Genomic DNA, 17,066 nt, shown 5'->3' with positions numbered 1-17,066 from the left:
CGCAAAATGTATCAAAGAAATCGCAAAAGGTTTTTTTTTTTTTTTTTTTTTTAATATCGCACAGCCCTATTTCATTCAATAAATACAGTTAACAATCTATCTTCTGAGTACTAAGTTATTAACCCAACAATAGTGGGGTCAGTTAATTTTTTTGAAGTGGGCCGCAGAAACATATGTGTGTGGTTGTGTGGGCCGCGAGTTGAAAAATGTTGGGAACCACTGCTATACTAGATTTGATTTGTGTTTACTTTTATTCAATAAGAGTGGGCCACAACTACAAGAGATCTGACCCAGGAGTATATAGTATACAACTTTAGGAGTTAAGTGGGTAAGTCAAGTGTCCACGGACTTAGGGATTAGGAACGTAGAGATCTTTATGAAGATCTTTTTTATTCTTTGTTTTTACCCTAGCACGTTTAGTTTAGGGATGTTGAAAAAGTTCATATATTCAAGCTTTTTTTTCTACTTCAGAGGATGTCACACAAGATAGTTTTCACTGCCATGCATTAATTAAATATGACCAAGGTTAACACCATGTTGGCTAAAACAATTCCGCACAACTTGGTCAGATTTGTGACTTGGAATTGCAAAGGGCTTAATGGAACCATAAAACAGTGTAATATTTTAGCACATTTGAAAAAACTAGATTTGGATATTTGCTTTCTACAAGAAACGCACTTGAAAAATCAAGATCACAACAGATTACGCAATAAATGGATTGGACAGATATTTCACTCTAACTTCGGTGCAAAGAGTAGGGGTACAGCAATATTAATTAAAAAAACAGTACCGTTTATCGCTTCAAAGATAATACCAGACTCTCAAGGCAGATTCATCATTGTCACTGGTAAACTTTATGATAATTTGATCACATTAGTAAATATATATGCGCCCAACATTGATGACGAACAATTTATAAACTCATTGTTATTAAAAATACCTGACATGGACTCTCATCAACTTATAATTGGGGGAGATTTTAATTTAGTGCTTGATTCTGACCTGGATAGGTCATCACGGAGACCGGTTACTGTGACTAAAATGGCAAAAAGTGTTAAGAAATTCATGAATACTTGGCAATATTCTTATTATTCCCCAGTTCATCAGACTTATACCAGAATAGATTACTTTTTAATAGATAGTAAACTCCTTCAACAAACGAAACTTTAATGTTAATGTTGTCAGATCATAGTCCTCTAACTCTGCATTTAACTTTCGGATATAATCAAACATCGAAGATCTGGAGGTTTGATAACAGCATACTATCAAGCAAAGAAGGAATAGAAGAAATAAAAAAGCACATAAATTTGTATTTATCATTTAATGACACTCCAGATGTCACAAAATCCACCCTCTGAGAAGCGCTAAAGGCATTCATTAGAGGCCAGGTAATGTCATGGAAAAGCCTGAAAAACTAACAACAAAGGGAAAAAGAAACTCAACTAAAAAAAGAAATAACAGAAACGGATAGACAACATTCATCTAGTCCCTCAGTAATTCTACATAAGAAAAAGCTGGCTTTGCAGACAGAACTGGAATTAGTATACACTTCAAGAACAGTTAAAATGTTGACCAAAGCAAGGCATAGATATTATGAACAAGGGGAAAGAATGGGTAAGATTTTGGCTCAACAATTTAAAAAACAAACTGCAGCAAGGATGATTACGGAAATCCGCACAGATTCAAGCCAAGTTACAAGAGACCTACAGGGGATAAATGATACATTTAAATGTTTCTATAAAAAACGATATACTTCAGAATCCAAGAAAAACACATGGATATGTTTTTTGATAAAATGTCTATTCCAACAATTAGTTTAGAAAATCTAGAACAACTGGAAAAACCCATAACAAAGCAAGAAATTGAACAAGCTAAAAACAGTATGCAAAATTCTAAAGCGCCTGGTTCAGACGGCTACACTTCAGAATTTTACAAAGCCTTTAAAGAGCAGATCTCGATATTGCTGTTAGATGTATTCAATGAAGTCTTACATAGGGGCTCTTTACCTCCAACATTTTACCATGCAAGCATTTCTCTTATTCACAAAAAAGACAAGGATCCCTTAGACCCCGCGTCTTATAGACCGGTGAGCTTACTCAACGTGGACAATAAAATACTTGCAAAAATTGTAGCTACATTGTTTTTTAATATTAGAAGATTACTAAATATAATTCACACTCAGGATAAAAAAAATCTACACCCTGAAATTTGACTTTCCTTGGATGCGGAAAAAGCTTTTGACAGGGTCGAATGGGATTATCTTTTTTCGACCCTGTCAAAGTTCGGATTTGGCCCAAAAATTATATCTTTGGTAAAATTATTATATGCCCAACCCCATGCTTCAGTGCGGACTAACAATATGCATTCAAGTTATTTACTTTTTGCAATAGCCATTGAACTTCTGGCTCTTTTATTACGAGCAACGGAGGAGTTCATTGGGATCAAAAGGGGAAAAATGGAACATAAGGTTTCTTTGTACGCGGACGATCTGTTAATATACATTTCAAACCCTGTTAAATCTGTTCCTGTGATAATGGAAATTTTGAAAGAATTTGGAGCAGTATCAGGTTATAAATTCAATTTATCAAAAAGTGTTTTATTTCCAATTAATTCTAAAGCCCGTATGAATACTAATGTGTTTAATATCTTTCCTTTTTCAATCTCAACTGAATTTAAATATCTTGGGATAAATATCACCCAGGAATATAACGGCCTCTTTAAGCACAACTTTTTGAAATTATATGATCAAACGAAAAAGGATATAGATTCATGGAAAAATCTACCACTTTCACTAGCAGGTCGAATAAATATTATTAGAATGAACGTTCTGCCTAAGTTTTTGTTCTTGTTCCAATGTATTCTTATTTGGATAGCCAAAGCATTTTTTGGTAAACTAGATTCCCTCATGTCATATTTTATATGGAATGGCAAAACTCCTAGAATCAAGAAAAAGTTCTTGCAAAGACCAACTTGCCAGGGAGGAATGGGATTACCCTGTTTCCGACGTTACTACTGGTCATGTAATATCCGCTCAATGACGTTTTGGCTGTCCACTGAGGGGGCTGATTGGAGTAGGATGGAGAGTGAAAGCTGTTATCCCACCTCGTCAAAAGCATAACTTTATTCAGCTTTGCCTATTTCAAAACAAAAACTTGAGAACCCAGTAGTTTCTCATTCAGTTAAAATCTGGTCCCAGATTAGGATGCATTATGGATGGAGGGATGCGTCAGCTTTAAGTCCATTGATTAATAATCATACATTTCCTCCATCAGTCTTAAATATGACATTTCTTCAGTGGGAATATAAAGGTATTCGATGTTTAAAAGATTTATTTATTGAAAATATATTTCCCACATTCAAAAAATTACAGAGCAAATACAGTTTGGAAAGTAAAGATTTCTTTAAATACCTACAGATCCAAAGTTTTGTTAAGTGCTTATTTCCGTCTTTCCCTAATCAGCCCCCAAATTCTGCAATGGAAACAGTGTTTTTGTCTAATCCATTTCAAAGAGGGCTAATTGCTAAAATCCACAATGTGCTATCACAGGAAGAAACACACCTACATTGGACCATTGGAAAAGAGCCTGGCGAGATGACCTAGGGGTGTCTATTATAGACAATCAATGGTCAAAAGCCCAAAGAAATGTTCATTCTACCTCTGTTTGTATTAGACATGGTCTTTTGCAGTTCAAGGTGCTTCACAGATTGCATTTATCCAAAATAAAATTGTCAAAGATGTTTCCTTCCATTAGTCCTTCTTGTGATAGATGTTCACAAGGGCCAGCCTCTCATGCACATATGTTGTAGAATTGTCCTCACATTACGACCTATTGGAACACTATATTTCAAACCCTTTCCAAGATTTTGAAAAAACAGCTTAAGCCAGAACCAACTTGGGCTCTTTTTGGTGTGAAACCTGTCAATGTACAACTTTCGGATACCCAAAACAGCATGGTTTGTTTTGTGACCTTGTTAGCACGGAGATTGATTCTCTTGTGTTGGAAACAAAAAATGCCCCCTGCTCACTCAGCCTTAATGAAAGACATAATGGGTCATTTGAAATTGGAGAAAATTAAATACTTGTTAAGGGGGAAGTCTGAAATATTTTATTCAATGTGGCAAACTTTCATAGACTACTTTGGTGAGAATGTTTAATTGATTGGCTTAGCATGGAAATAGAAATGATGCCCTCTGATGTATGTTGTTTGTTATTGTGTTTTTGTCTTTCTGTATTTGATATGTAAAAAACCTCAATAAAGAGAATTATAAAAAAAAAAACATAGGCTCAGATGTTTGCTTTGAAGCCCTCACTGACCTCATGTCAATGACCTGGTTCACCACGACACCAGGCTGAGCAGCTTTGCCCTCTGGGAGATCGTATAAGAAGAGCTTGAAGTCACAGACTACAGCGATGGCCCTCTGCCATCCTTTCTTCACACCTAATGGTTTGGGTACCTGAAAGAAAAGAGCTCAGAATTAGCTCTCAATTAATTGGGATCTCCTAATATAGATCCAATACAGTATTATCTTTCACTGTTTTTGTTTTTTTATATTATAGGATGAAATTATACCTTTCCAACTTATGTCTGGTCCATTTTGCAAACTAAATTTGTATCTGCTAATTGTTCATTATGATCACAAAACTTTCATGGGTATTTAAAATGAAGCTTCTAACCCTGACATGACCCTCATAAGCTGTGCCGATGCCCTTCTGGGGGTCGATACCCAGCGGTCCTTTGGTTTGATCCGATGGGATAGGACACACAGCAGGAGCTTTGTCCGCACACGTCACGTGACAGGAGAAGTTACAGACTGTAGGAGGAGGACAACAAGGTGAATGCCAATCTTATCACTATTTACCATATCTATGACAGCCTCAGCTGCTGCTGTGGTGACCTCTCACCTTCACACGTACAGCCCTGTCGGATAAGTCCCACCATCAGAGACGTACACTGGTTACATTTAGTGGGCGTATTGAAGGTCTTCACCACGAACTGATGGGCTTTTGGCTAAAAAGAGAAAATTAGAACACTATAAATTACAGAATATCAGAATATAGGATTTGACTGATATGAAAGTAGCTAGAATCTTTAAAAAAAAGGTTATTTATTGGCCTTAAGGTTCTATGAAGAGCCTTTAACAATCATATAACTTTTCCAATGCACAAAAGGCTCTTTACAGTGCAAAAAGATTCTTTAGATTATTAAAATGTTCACTGAAAGGTTATTTGGAGAACACAAATTGGTGGTTTTATGGTATCTCTGAAAAAAAGAAAAAACCTCATGGAACCTTTATTTCTAGTGTAGGAGCAAAATAAACAAGTGAATGAATTACTTTAGGTGTGGTGTGACCAGAGCTACTGTATCCAGAGCGCATGGGAGTTTGTGCACCTCGTTGTGGCTGATCTACCTGCTTAAAGAACAGTCATGGATATTAGTCACAACATGTTACCATTCTTCAAGTCTCTTTTCCTGAATGAATGAAGCTCTGTTCTAAAACCTACTGATTTCAGATTCATAAGGCATCACAGTAAGGTGGCATCCCATGCATTTATTGTGGCTAAGGCAATCCCAGAATTCACATCGACAAGCATCATCCACAATGGCAGTGGAATATACTTAGTTTCTACGTCATTAAGTTTCAAAACAGAGATTCAGCATTACTAAAGGGGGTCAGAATTTGAGAAGTCACCTCTTGAGACTCCATATCACTTGTGGTGGAGGGTGAGCGAGAGTGGGACGTGACCTGGGATCTTCCATCTTCCTCCCGGGAAGGTGTGTTGGACAGGCTGAAGTTATCGATGGAGTCAATCTATTGAGAAGGTTAGAAAAAGGAAATGTTTAGAGAACAGATCCAGCCATACCACAAACCCATGAGCAGCAGATGGAAAACATAACGACAGCATTTAGACCCAAGACATGCCTGCTAAATGGAACACAACAGGCTGTGTGAAAACACATCATGCACATTAGCAGCAATTTGACACGACAAAGGTTTAAAAACAATTCCCAAGCCCAAACACCATGTCAATGATGGAACAAGAGCAAAGCTTGAATAATAAGGAAATCTGAAACACTGCTGAACACAAACGTCACACATCTTCTTCACAACAAGCTTGACAAGTTTTAGAAACAGCAAACATGAGTTAGAAGTTGAGTCATCAGTTGTGGTATAGAATAAAACCTCCATTGGTAGTGCAAGATGAATAAAACAAAATGCTGCATATGTATTAGCCACAGAAAGTGACAGTTTGTAGTCCAAATGTGTATGATGAAGACAAACTAAGGTGAAATGGACCCTGAATGTGACAAACAAGCATGTGTCCTTGGAAAAACCCTGGGAAAGGGGGGTATATCACTCATGCCATGCAGTAACACCGCAGACATGCATCAAAGTCACACAGTCCAATCATTGTAGGGTTCAACCACTTCACCAAATACACAAAAAGAGCTTACACGTCTGCCTTTGCCGGCCGGCCCACAGACAGTGGAACGCTTCATCACAGACAAAAACAGACCGATAGGAGGAGAGAAAGAAATAAAAAGAGAGCAAACAATATATGAACACAGAGAACAGGATTCACACACACACACAAGCTCACTTGCTTTTAAAATAACTGTCTCAAAAGCCCAGAAGTAATAAGCGAGAATGCATTTCACCCAGTTATTTAAACCACACTAAACCATTTAAAGAGAATATGAGGGGAAACAGAAATATCAATAAAAGCTGATTTCCCCTGAATAATAAATGAAAAAACAGACAGAACAAATTAATGTTACAAAGTCAGTTACTAAAGCCACATGTAAGTTTTAAATGCCTACATCAAACTGATCCAGGGCAGAGGTCGGAGCATTCAGGAATGCCAGGAAGGAATTCTGGGAGTCTTGGTGCTTGACCCCTGAAAAACAGAACATGACTTAGATGTTACATATGTGCAGAAACCGTCTTAACAATATCAGGCCTGTCTGTAAAATTTTGCCTGATTGATTTCAAATGTTTGTGTTTTTACCTCTGGACGTGCGCAGACTCTCAGTTTCCTGTTTCAGCCTCTGGATCTCTGCCTGCAGGTCCTGCCTCTTCTTCTCAGACTCCTCTAGCTTGCTGTGCAGAAAAAATATCAGACACAGAATGATGAGCATAACCTGATTAATATGCCAACATATGGCCTTTTTTAGATCATCAATGCTGGCTAACGGTCAATTAACATTTTACTGAATTATTAAAGCCACGATAAAATGGAAGCATAGACAGATCTTCTGTGTTGTGATACTGATCTGAGAAAAAAAAAAAGTCAACTTGGCACTGCAAACATTTACTACCATTTTTGAGTGCAATGTTGACATCAGATGGATAGAACACCATGTCGCCAGGCTTACATTTTACTGTAATAATGCAAGTTTGCAGGGATGAGAAGTTATGATACTTTCAGTTAAATATTAGGTAAAAAAAATGAAATAAAATAAACATTTGCATGGGTGAATTGCATGAATTGTTTGCTATAAGATCAATAACTGTTAATTAGAAAATGGATAAATAGTTAAGACTTTAAGGAATTAACAGATATCTAAGTGCATTTTTCATTTCAATCTCTTCATGTATAAATCTCATAAACGATCGTCAAATTTGCACAAAATTGGTCAAACACATATCCATTGATAAGTAATGCTGATTCTTCGCAGTTATTCACTACATTATCTACAAGAAAACACCTAACAAATTATTTCCTATTGACAGGTATGTCCTATTGGAAGCTTAAAAAGGAGAGATGTATGTTTTACCACTCAGTGGCCATATGTGAGGCTTTGACTTTATTGAGCTCATCCTGGATGGTTTGTTTGGCTCTAATCTCGGCATCAAGTGCAGACTGCAGCTCTAGACGCGCAGACATGTCCAGCTTAGCCAAACGTCTCACCTTCCATGGCATGTCCTGGAAACCACAACACCCACTGGTTTACAACATGCAGTAAGATTTGTAAACTGCATTACTCGCTAATGCTACAGTGCATTTCTAAAACTAAGAACTAAGTTTATAGTCAAGATCAAAGTTTAGTTGTAAAAGGACACTTACAGTAGCACGTGCACCCAGACTGGCGTTCCTCAGGCCTTCCAGTTCTTCTGTCATCTTAGTGGCCAAAGCCTGCAGATAACCTCGAGCGTCTTTCTCATCACTGACCCTGAGAGAGAAACACAGAGGCTGAGAACTGCACTTACAAAACATCACCACTAGATGGACCCACGGCAACATAAACACCTAGGGTTTGGTGCATTAGTTGCATCAGTGCTATAAAAAATAAAAACACCACTTTTTGGGAAATTTTCATTAAATGTTAGGACTTTCTGCTACTGTGCAAAGAAAACAAAACAAAATGACTTAAGGACTAGCTAAGTACTTGGCTAATGCTATGTCACCCCTGATCAATTCTACACCCTTGCACTTTTGCCTTTTTGGCTTCAAGCTCTGGATTTGTACATCCTGCAAATTTACTGATGCATTTGGTGAAGCCATTAAAATTTGAATCAAGAACTCATCGAAAAGCTCAAGTAAAGTTTTTTGTAAATGCCAATTGTGTGTTTGAAATAGCTATAATTTTTGAGGATAAAAAAAAATAAAACTTGTAGAGACTTCAAAAACAGACAGTCTTTCGAATAAAAGCTACAAGAGGGTCAAAAATGAACCAGGGTTTGAGGGCAAAAATGCCATTAAAACAAAAGCGCCAAAGTGCGCCACAAGTTTAAGATGTGTTTTCTAAAATGGTGAATTCAATGTTATATATAAAAATGCGTTTCATAATATTGAATTCTATGCCTGTCTATTAATAAATTTGTGTTTAGAACCTTTGCCTGCAATGCACAGCAAAGGCAAAATGCAGTAACTTCACTACCACTGGAACGAACAAAAAACTGATAGCAATTAACACAAATCTAAGCAGTGTTGAACCTGGACACAAGGACAGAACAGATCAAAGTCTAAAAGAGTGTGTGCATGTTGTGTGTGTTTCTCACCACTGAATGATTTCTGTGATCTGGGCCTCCCAGTGAGCCACACTCTCTTTCTTATCAGTCTGTTCTCTCATCTCCTCCTCCAGCTGTATGTTACTGCAGCTCAACTTCTCAAATGAAGCCATCATCTACACACACAAAAACATGCTACTGAACATACACACTACTGATCACAACATTTTATTCACCTTTTTTTCACCAAGGACGATTTAAGCAAAATTTTGAAGCGAGTGCATTATAAATCCATTTTCAAGCCGTGTATTTGGCTTATCACTACGGTACACCTACAGTCGTGGCCAAAAGTTTTGAGAATTACACAAATATTGGAAATTGGAAAAGTTGCTTTTTTTATAATTAAGTTTTTATAATATCAATTTGCATATACTCCAGAATGTTATGAAGAGTGATCAGATGAATTGCATAATCCTTCTTTGCCATGAAAATTAACTTAATCCCAAAAAAACCTTTCCACTGCATTTCATTGCTGACATTAAAGGACCTGCTGAGATCATTTCAGTAATCGTCTTGTTAACTCAGGTGAGAATGTTGACGAGCACAAGGCTGGAGATCATTATGTCAGGCTGATTGGGTTAGAATGGCAGACTTGACATGTTAAAAGGAGGGTGATGCTTGAAATCATTGTTCTTCCATTGTTAACCATGGTGACCTGCAAAGAAACGCGTGCAGCCATCATTGCGTTGCATAAAAATGGCTTCACAGGCAAGGATATTGTGGCTACTAAGATTGCACCTAAATCAACAATTTATAGGATCATCAAGAACTTCAAGGAAAGAGGTTCAATTCCTGTAAAGAAGGCTTCAGGGCGTCCAAGAAAGTCCAGCAAGCGTCTCCTAAAGAGGATTCAGCTGCGGGATCGGAGTGCCACCAGTGCAGAGCTTGCTCAGGAATGGCAGCAGGCAGGTGTGAGCGCATCTGCACGCACAGTGAGGCCAAGACTTTTGGAAGATGGCCTGGTGTCAAGAAGGGCACCATCAGTCCTGTGTCATGCCAACAGTAAAGCATCCTGACACCATTCATGTGTGGGGTTGCTTCTCCTCCAAGGGAGTGGGCTCACTCACAATTCTGCCCAAAAACACAGCCATGAATAAAGAATGGTACCAAAACACCCTCCAACAGCAACTTCTTCCAACAATCCAACAACAGTTTGGTGAAGAACAATGCATTTTCCAGCACGATGGAGCACCGTGCCATAAGGTAAAAGTGATAACTAAGTGGCTCGGGGACAAGAATGTTGAAATTTTGGGTCCATGGCCTGGAAACTCCCCAGATCTTAATCCCATTGAGAACTTGTGGTCAATCCTCAAGAGGCGGGTGGACAAACAAAAACCCACTAATTCTGACAAACTCCAAGAAGTGATTATGAAAGAATGGGTTGCTATCAGTCAGGATTTGGCCCAGAAGTTGATTGAGAGCATGCCCAGTCGAATTGCAGAGGTCCTGAAAAAGAAGGGCCAACACTGCAAATACTGACTCTTTGCATAAATGTCATGTAATTGTCGACAAAAGCCTTTGAAACTTATGAAGTGCTTGTAATTATATTTCAGTACATAACAGAAACAACTGAAACAAAGATCTAAAAGCAGTTTATCAGTAAACTTTTTGAAAACTAATATTTATGTAATTCTCAAAACTTTTGGCCACGACTGTATAATACGTTTTTATTATTCTGACTATTTTAGACTGGTTCTACCTCATCATAGACATAAGCTACAATGTTCTTTTCTTAGCGCATGCAGTTCTGTTTATTAACCTCTAAAACGGCAAAAGTAACGGACTGCAGCTTTAAATTGTTCAACAATACTCATTTGAGGCTTTTACTTCTGCACGATCCATGTAACACAACAAGCTCGAAAACATGTCCATTACCATGTCAGAAAATCACAAACCAATATGGCAATTTGAGGGGCCAAATGCAATTATATGGACCAGAGAGACAGCGACTGGCTCTCATCAGAGCCAGCTGGATGGACCACCATGCAAAGCCACCCGTGTCACTGTAATACCCTAAACCACCAAACGCTCATGAATAAGCATGACCCCCTCCATCTGCAAGGACTCAGTTGAGTCCACAGTAAAACGTCTGCAAGTACATGCATCCAGTCAATCTGATTTAGACGCACTCTCTATCTTAAGCAAGAGCTGGTCAGGTTGACCACCCTATAATTAGCTAAGCTTGCATTATCCGAGGTTTTCATTTAACACTACGCTCTGACCGAAGCACTGAACCTTCGCCGTGGTCCTCGGTAAAAGCGCTCCAGATTCCTGTCTGTTGATCAGCATATTTTCCTGTGCTTACAAAGCGGGAGGATGCTGACTGACTTCCCAGTAAAACATTGGCACGGTGGACCATCTCTTCAGCACAACGGACTCATGGAAGACCGCAACATTTTAGTCCGCAAATGACAACGGCATGTTTTCTTTCTTTCACAACTGAGTGTTGCCCTCCAAGGGTTCTTCTCTAAACATCTCTAGCTTTGCCGTCAGGCTCGCTGAGAACTACGAAACCGCTACACACACACTACAAGCCTTTCTTTGAACCACTCTGTGTGCTTTACACACTGTTTGAAGCGCTCAGAAACGATACCCAGAATTAATTTCTGGTTTTAACAAAGAGCATCAACTCTGACCACTAAGACGTGAAGCCTCCTGTCATCTTCAGCGTAATAACCACATCAAAAGCGACGTGGAATCTGTGACTTCAGACTTCAGTAACATGAGAGGTGGAGGCTGTGGTTTCAGGGTTGTGTGTTAGTGTTACACAGCATCCTGGAGCCACTGTAGTGTCACAGTATCCAAGCCTAAAAATACTGGTGCGCCACAAAATGGTAGTACAATTTTACAGTACAATACCCAGCGATGTAAGTATAACATCTACAATTGTTTGCACACCAAAAGCTTTATTTAAATCTAGGTTGAAATAAGCTAAAACAATATAGGAACGGGAGGATGACAAATACGTGAGAATCAACTGTTATTCGGGAAGATTTAAGATGACAACACTCATCACAAGCTATAAGAAACATTCAAACATGAATAGCACTGAGATACTTCAGCTGGAAATGCAGTTTTTAACCAAGTTTCACTTTTATAATAGGATGCTGGAAACAGTATATTCAGTGAGAAAATGTTTAAAGACAAGACTTGATTTTATGGTCCAATTATTTTAAGGTCCAATTCTCGTTATAAAAAAATCCATTAACAACAACTTTTGCCTCAAACTTCTAATTTGCTGCTTATTAACAGTTCATTAGGTAGTTGTTACGTTTGGGTATCTAGAAGGATTGGGGATGTAGAATATGCGCATACAGAATATGTGCTTTATAAGTACTAATAAACAGCCAATATGTTAATAATAGGCATGCTAATAAGCAACTTGTTAATAGAGAGAATCCTTTCCTATACTTAAGTATTACCAGTGACATTTATTGGAAATAATTGGAGAACAAGTGAGTTATATCAAAATAAAGAAGTTTTAAAACCTGGAAAAGTTGTGTTTTTAAATGGGCTTTTGGTTAAATGGCTAAAATACTGTTTCTGGTGAACACAACCTCAATATATTGTCAGGGCTATATTCTATGATGAAAAACATCAATAATTCCCCACTTGTGATTTAAAAAAAAATTTCTTGTCTTGAAATAGGCTATTGCTAAAAAGTGGCTAAATGGGACTAAAGGGGTTGTAGTTGTGTAGTTTGTTCTTCAAAACTTCAGCTTTTAACTTCTGCTGATTGTACCTCGCCTTCATAATTCATAAAAGCTATATTCATTTATGAACAGAACAAGTAAAAATCATAAACATTTGGTAGTCACAAGAGTGTCATTTCTGCAATAATCCAAAAGCCAATTGTCTTTTTGTTGAACCAGGTTGATGCAAACTTTGAGACTGGCCAACAAAATTATGTCAACTTTACATGAGTTTCCTACAGCAATGCTGGCTATTGGTTTACTTTATCCAATTGCCTGTGGTTCCTAAGTGACATCATTGGAAAAGCAAAGTCATTTCAGAGGTATAAGCGAGTTATCTCATTTGAAAAATGATGACGAATACATTTCTTTGAAATAACCTGCATCGCCACATTAAGTAAATGAACTGCTCAATTTCATGTTGACTTTAAGATATCATGACAGCCCTGACAGTGTGTGCATGTTCACCTTGTCAAGTTCGCTGGAAAGTTTCTTGTTCTCCTCTGACAGCAGCACTCGCTCTCTCTCGTACTTCTTTTTGTAATCGCTCTCAAACTCCTCTCGTTCGCTCTGACTGTGAGGGTGAAATGATTTATTGAACATCAGGGTTAATGCTGCACTCAGCATCTAACACACACTGCCAACATACTGACACAAGCCAAACTCCATAACTTATTTTATGGAACATAATCTACACTGTATTTTATTTCTTCCCCTGAAGTCCACTTATAATGTTAGTCAAGGTTCCTTGCACCACAAACGATTGCAATTTAGTTTTACATGACCACATTCCAACCTCTCTGACCCTGAATTATAAAGCAAAATAATACATGGTGGTATTAAAAAAAAAAAAAAACAGCTAATGTAAAGCGCAATCTCTTGCAGTGAAATCTGTACCTCTCTCGACGGGTCTTCTCCAGCTTGTCTTTGAGCATCATGATTTCTTTCTTTAAGGTGAGCTGCTGTCCCTCTGACTCCCGCAGCTCCTTCTTCAGGTTCTTCAGTTCGTTGGCATGTTGTTGTTCTCTGCGTGACACCTCTTCCTCATAGAAAGCGGTCTTGTTCTCCAGGTCTGCTCGTAATTTACTGAGCTCCTGGTGCTGTTCAGATGAGCCAACTCTTGGAGAGCGGCCCACCTGCTTCTGCTGCTCCACCACACAGGAAAAGAAAAGATACAGACCTCTATAGAACTTAATTCAATTTACATGAAATACCGTAATAAAATAGCTCACTAATTAACAAATAACGCATGAACTATAATAAAAAAAGAATATGGTAAAATGAATATGTATGAATTATAATAAACAATGTTTGAATTATAATAAACGCTTACACTTTAAAATTTGTCAAACTAAATAATGTATTAATCTGTATAATGTATTAAAAAAAAGAATAAAACTAATTATAAGTATATAATTACTTATGTATAATTATATACTTACATTTAAACAATTTATGAACTTTAATCAAATAATGTATTCAAAATCTATTTCATCACATATATTTAAATCCTTTATGAATAATAGCGTATTAAAATTAATAAAACAATCAATTAAAATTCTTAAAATAATTCAATAGTTCTAATATGATAATATATTAAAATGAATGCAAACAACTAATAAAATGACTAATTATATAATTAAATTAAAAATATATATTAATTACAATTAGTGCTGTTGAATGATTAATCGCATTCAAATTAAAAAGTTTGTTTACATAATTGTGTGTGTACGGTGTATATTTATATATACAAACACACACGTACATTTAAGAATTACAGTCTAAATATTTATTAAACATATACATGTTTGTGTTTTTATATATACATATACAAATATAAGTCTTATATTTAAAAACTATATGTAATATATTAATTTATAAAATACACACATGTAAATATTTCCCAAATGTATATATGTATATATAAATACACGCATTCATGTATATATTTAAATATACACAGTACACACACATTTTTTGTAAAGACAAACTTTTATTTTGGATGCAATTAAATCAATGAATCAATATGACAGCACTAAATAATTTGACACACTTTCATACTGACCTGTGATTATTACTTAATTTCTTAAACATTTGAGTCTTTTTATATTGCGGTTGTTGCCGTTTAATAAAAGCAAGCCAGCAAACGTCACATGCTGCTCTTATGCAAATTTCCCCGTGCTTGAAGGCTTGCACTGTTCCTAAAACCCCCTTAACAGTATTTTAAGAGAAGAAGTGTGTTTGGGTACACAAACCTTCATTCCCTCCAGCTCCTCTTCCAGCTGTCTGCTGTACTGCTCACTGCGTTCCCTCAGCTTCTTCTCTTTCTGAGCCTCAGCAGAAAACTCTTCAGCCTGGGCCTCCATCTACACACGCAGACACAGAGTTTGCACATATGTTATGTATGAACCCGCTGAACAGACTCCTGCGATCAGCCGCTCTCCTCCACACTAACCTCTTTCTTGGCCCGCTCAGCTTTGCGCACTTCTAGCCGCAGCGCCTCCACCTTCTGATTGAGGGAATCCATCTCCTCTTCTTTGTCCCGGAGCTGTCGGGAGAGCCGTTGCTTGTAGGACCGCAGCTCTGTCACCTTCTCACTCACCTCGGCAAACTCCTGCATGGCCATTTTCCTCTGGCTGTCCGCCTCCTTCAGCTCCTTCCCCTGAGTCTTCAGCTTCTCTGAGGACTCCTGCAGACTCTGCAGCCAAACAACACAAAGTGGAAATAAGAGACATACAAAATCATTTTATTAACTTAATCCATTTAAATTATTTATTAATGGTACATTATCAGAATAAAAACCTAATTTAAAGTAATTTATTAATAATTACTTCATACACTTTCATACTGACTTGTGATGATTGCAAAGAACCCACTTATTTATTGAACATTTGTATTATATTGTGGTTGTTGTCGTTTAACAAAGCAAGTCAACAGATGTCTCTAATAATAGAGAATTTGTTAATTATAATAATGATTATTATTTTGTATTATTATTTATTATTAGTAGTAGTAGTAGTAATAGTAGTAGCAGTAAATACAAAATTTTAATAAAAGTTAAAGTAAATAAAAATTACAAAATAAAACAGAATATGTAATATTTAAGAAAAATAATATAATTGTAATGTTTTATTTTACATTACAGTACAAAATTAATAACTCATTATTTCTTCACTTTCAAACAATAAACCATCAAATGTTAATTTTAACGATAAGCACTCCTCAATACAAATATGGGAAGATTGTGCATAATGCGTTCTCGAATCCCTTCATTCTGAAATAAGCAGAGCGCATTTCTTTAATTAATTGTGATTTGATATTCACACTAAGCCATGACGTGATTTCGGCTTTCGATTAACTGTGCCCTTCTCACTTTGCTAGTGAAAGGCATTGCTTGTGTGAAGCTGCAGTGGAGGTGTACCTTCTGCAGGTCATCTCTCTCCTGCTTCATGCTCTTGAGCTGTTTCTCCAGAGATCGGATCTGTTTGGAGGAGTCCTCCAGATCCCTGCGGGCAGAACTGGCCTGTTCGAACTGCTGCTCCACCTGTCCTGTATCTGAAGGAGGAGAGACATAACAAACTAGAAGCACAAACTATAATGTGAGGAAGTAAAAATAGTTTTTGCTTTTTATTTCATTTTAAACACAACTGCAAACGTAAAAAACTAAAATAATGTCTGGTTACGTGAGAAAATGTAATGATGCATGTTTATTAGGGGTGTCACGATTCTCCAAATCCTCGATTCGATTGCATTTTCGATTCTAAGGTCACAGTTCGATTCGATTCTCGATTTTTACATTTATTCTTTTTAAAGCACAGATTGTCATTTTTCAAACTAGACTTTTATGCAATATAATATCTGACCTTTGTTTGCAATGTACCACACTACATTGTCAAATTTAAAACTTTTATTAACAACATAATGTAACAATAACTTATATCTTTAGTCAATTGAAAACTTAAAATAAACTGCCATCCAGTTTCTCTTTTGTAAGTGCAGTCTTCTTCACAAAAGATGACATTCAAGTTCACAACAAAACAAACAAAAACAATAAAACAGACATGTCCATAGTCTCAGAACAATTAAGTGTCTTAACCTATTTCCGAACAGATGAACATATACCACACGGATAACTACTTTTTATCCCCTCAGAATGATGACTGTATTTTTTCATTCTTTCATGTTCTTCCTACAGATGGATATGTTGTTTAGAGCTGCTCTTTGAGTTGTCAAAAACATTAACATTTTTTTATAATAGAACAACACAAGACAACTGTAATAATTTTGCAGTTTTAAGTTCTTCTTAAAGAGGAATATGGAAAGAGAACTGCTAAAATATTACTAAAATAATGCGTTCTACTT

At 36.9% G+C, this 17,066-nt stretch overlaps 1 protein-coding gene across 6 annotated transcripts in view; it reads right to left on the bottom strand.

The window, feature by feature from the left end:
• cdc42bpaa (CDC42 binding protein kinase alpha (DMPK-like) a) overlaps positions 1 to 17,066 on the bottom strand; it is a 68,301-nt gene that overhangs the window by 15,325 nt on the left and 35,910 nt on the right. For 3 of the 6 annotated variants that reach the window (XM_059519894.1, XM_059519899.1, XM_059519897.1), the window contains exons 12-27: positions 16,126 to 16,259; positions 15,160 to 15,402; positions 14,960 to 15,070; positions 13,602 to 13,849; positions 13,173 to 13,278; positions 9,004 to 9,128; positions 8,069 to 8,174; positions 7,779 to 7,927; positions 7,010 to 7,101; positions 6,822 to 6,898; positions 6,456 to 6,494; positions 5,692 to 5,811; positions 5,335 to 5,412; positions 4,904 to 5,009; positions 4,676 to 4,812; positions 4,316 to 4,455 (exon numbers count right to left, since the gene is read on the bottom strand). In XM_059519894.1, the coding sequence (XP_059375877.1) occupies positions 4,316 to 4,455; positions 4,676 to 4,812; positions 4,904 to 5,009; positions 5,335 to 5,412; positions 5,692 to 5,811; positions 6,456 to 6,494; positions 6,822 to 6,898; positions 7,010 to 7,101; positions 7,779 to 7,927; positions 8,069 to 8,174; positions 9,004 to 9,128; positions 13,173 to 13,278; positions 13,602 to 13,849; positions 14,960 to 15,070; positions 15,160 to 15,402; positions 16,126 to 16,259 (2,011 nt within the window). The remainder of the gene's footprint in view (positions 1 to 4,315; positions 4,456 to 4,675; positions 4,813 to 4,903; positions 5,010 to 5,334; positions 5,413 to 5,691; positions 5,812 to 6,455; positions 6,495 to 6,821; positions 6,899 to 7,009; positions 7,102 to 7,778; positions 7,928 to 8,068; positions 8,175 to 9,003; positions 9,129 to 13,172; positions 13,279 to 13,601; positions 13,850 to 14,959; positions 15,071 to 15,159; positions 15,403 to 16,125; positions 16,260 to 17,066) is intronic. The other 3 variants (XM_059519895.1, XM_059519896.1, XM_059519898.1) reach the window with 3 other exon arrangements.

This window comes from Carassius carassius, chromosome 32, assembly GCF_963082965.1.
Source record: "Carassius carassius chromosome 32, fCarCar2.1, whole genome shotgun sequence".
NCBI classification, from domain to species: domain Eukaryota; kingdom Metazoa; phylum Chordata; class Actinopteri; order Cypriniformes; family Cyprinidae; genus Carassius; species Carassius carassius.
Note: the sequence above shows the minus strand (reverse complement) of the source record. Positions and strands in the feature narration are given on the sequence as shown.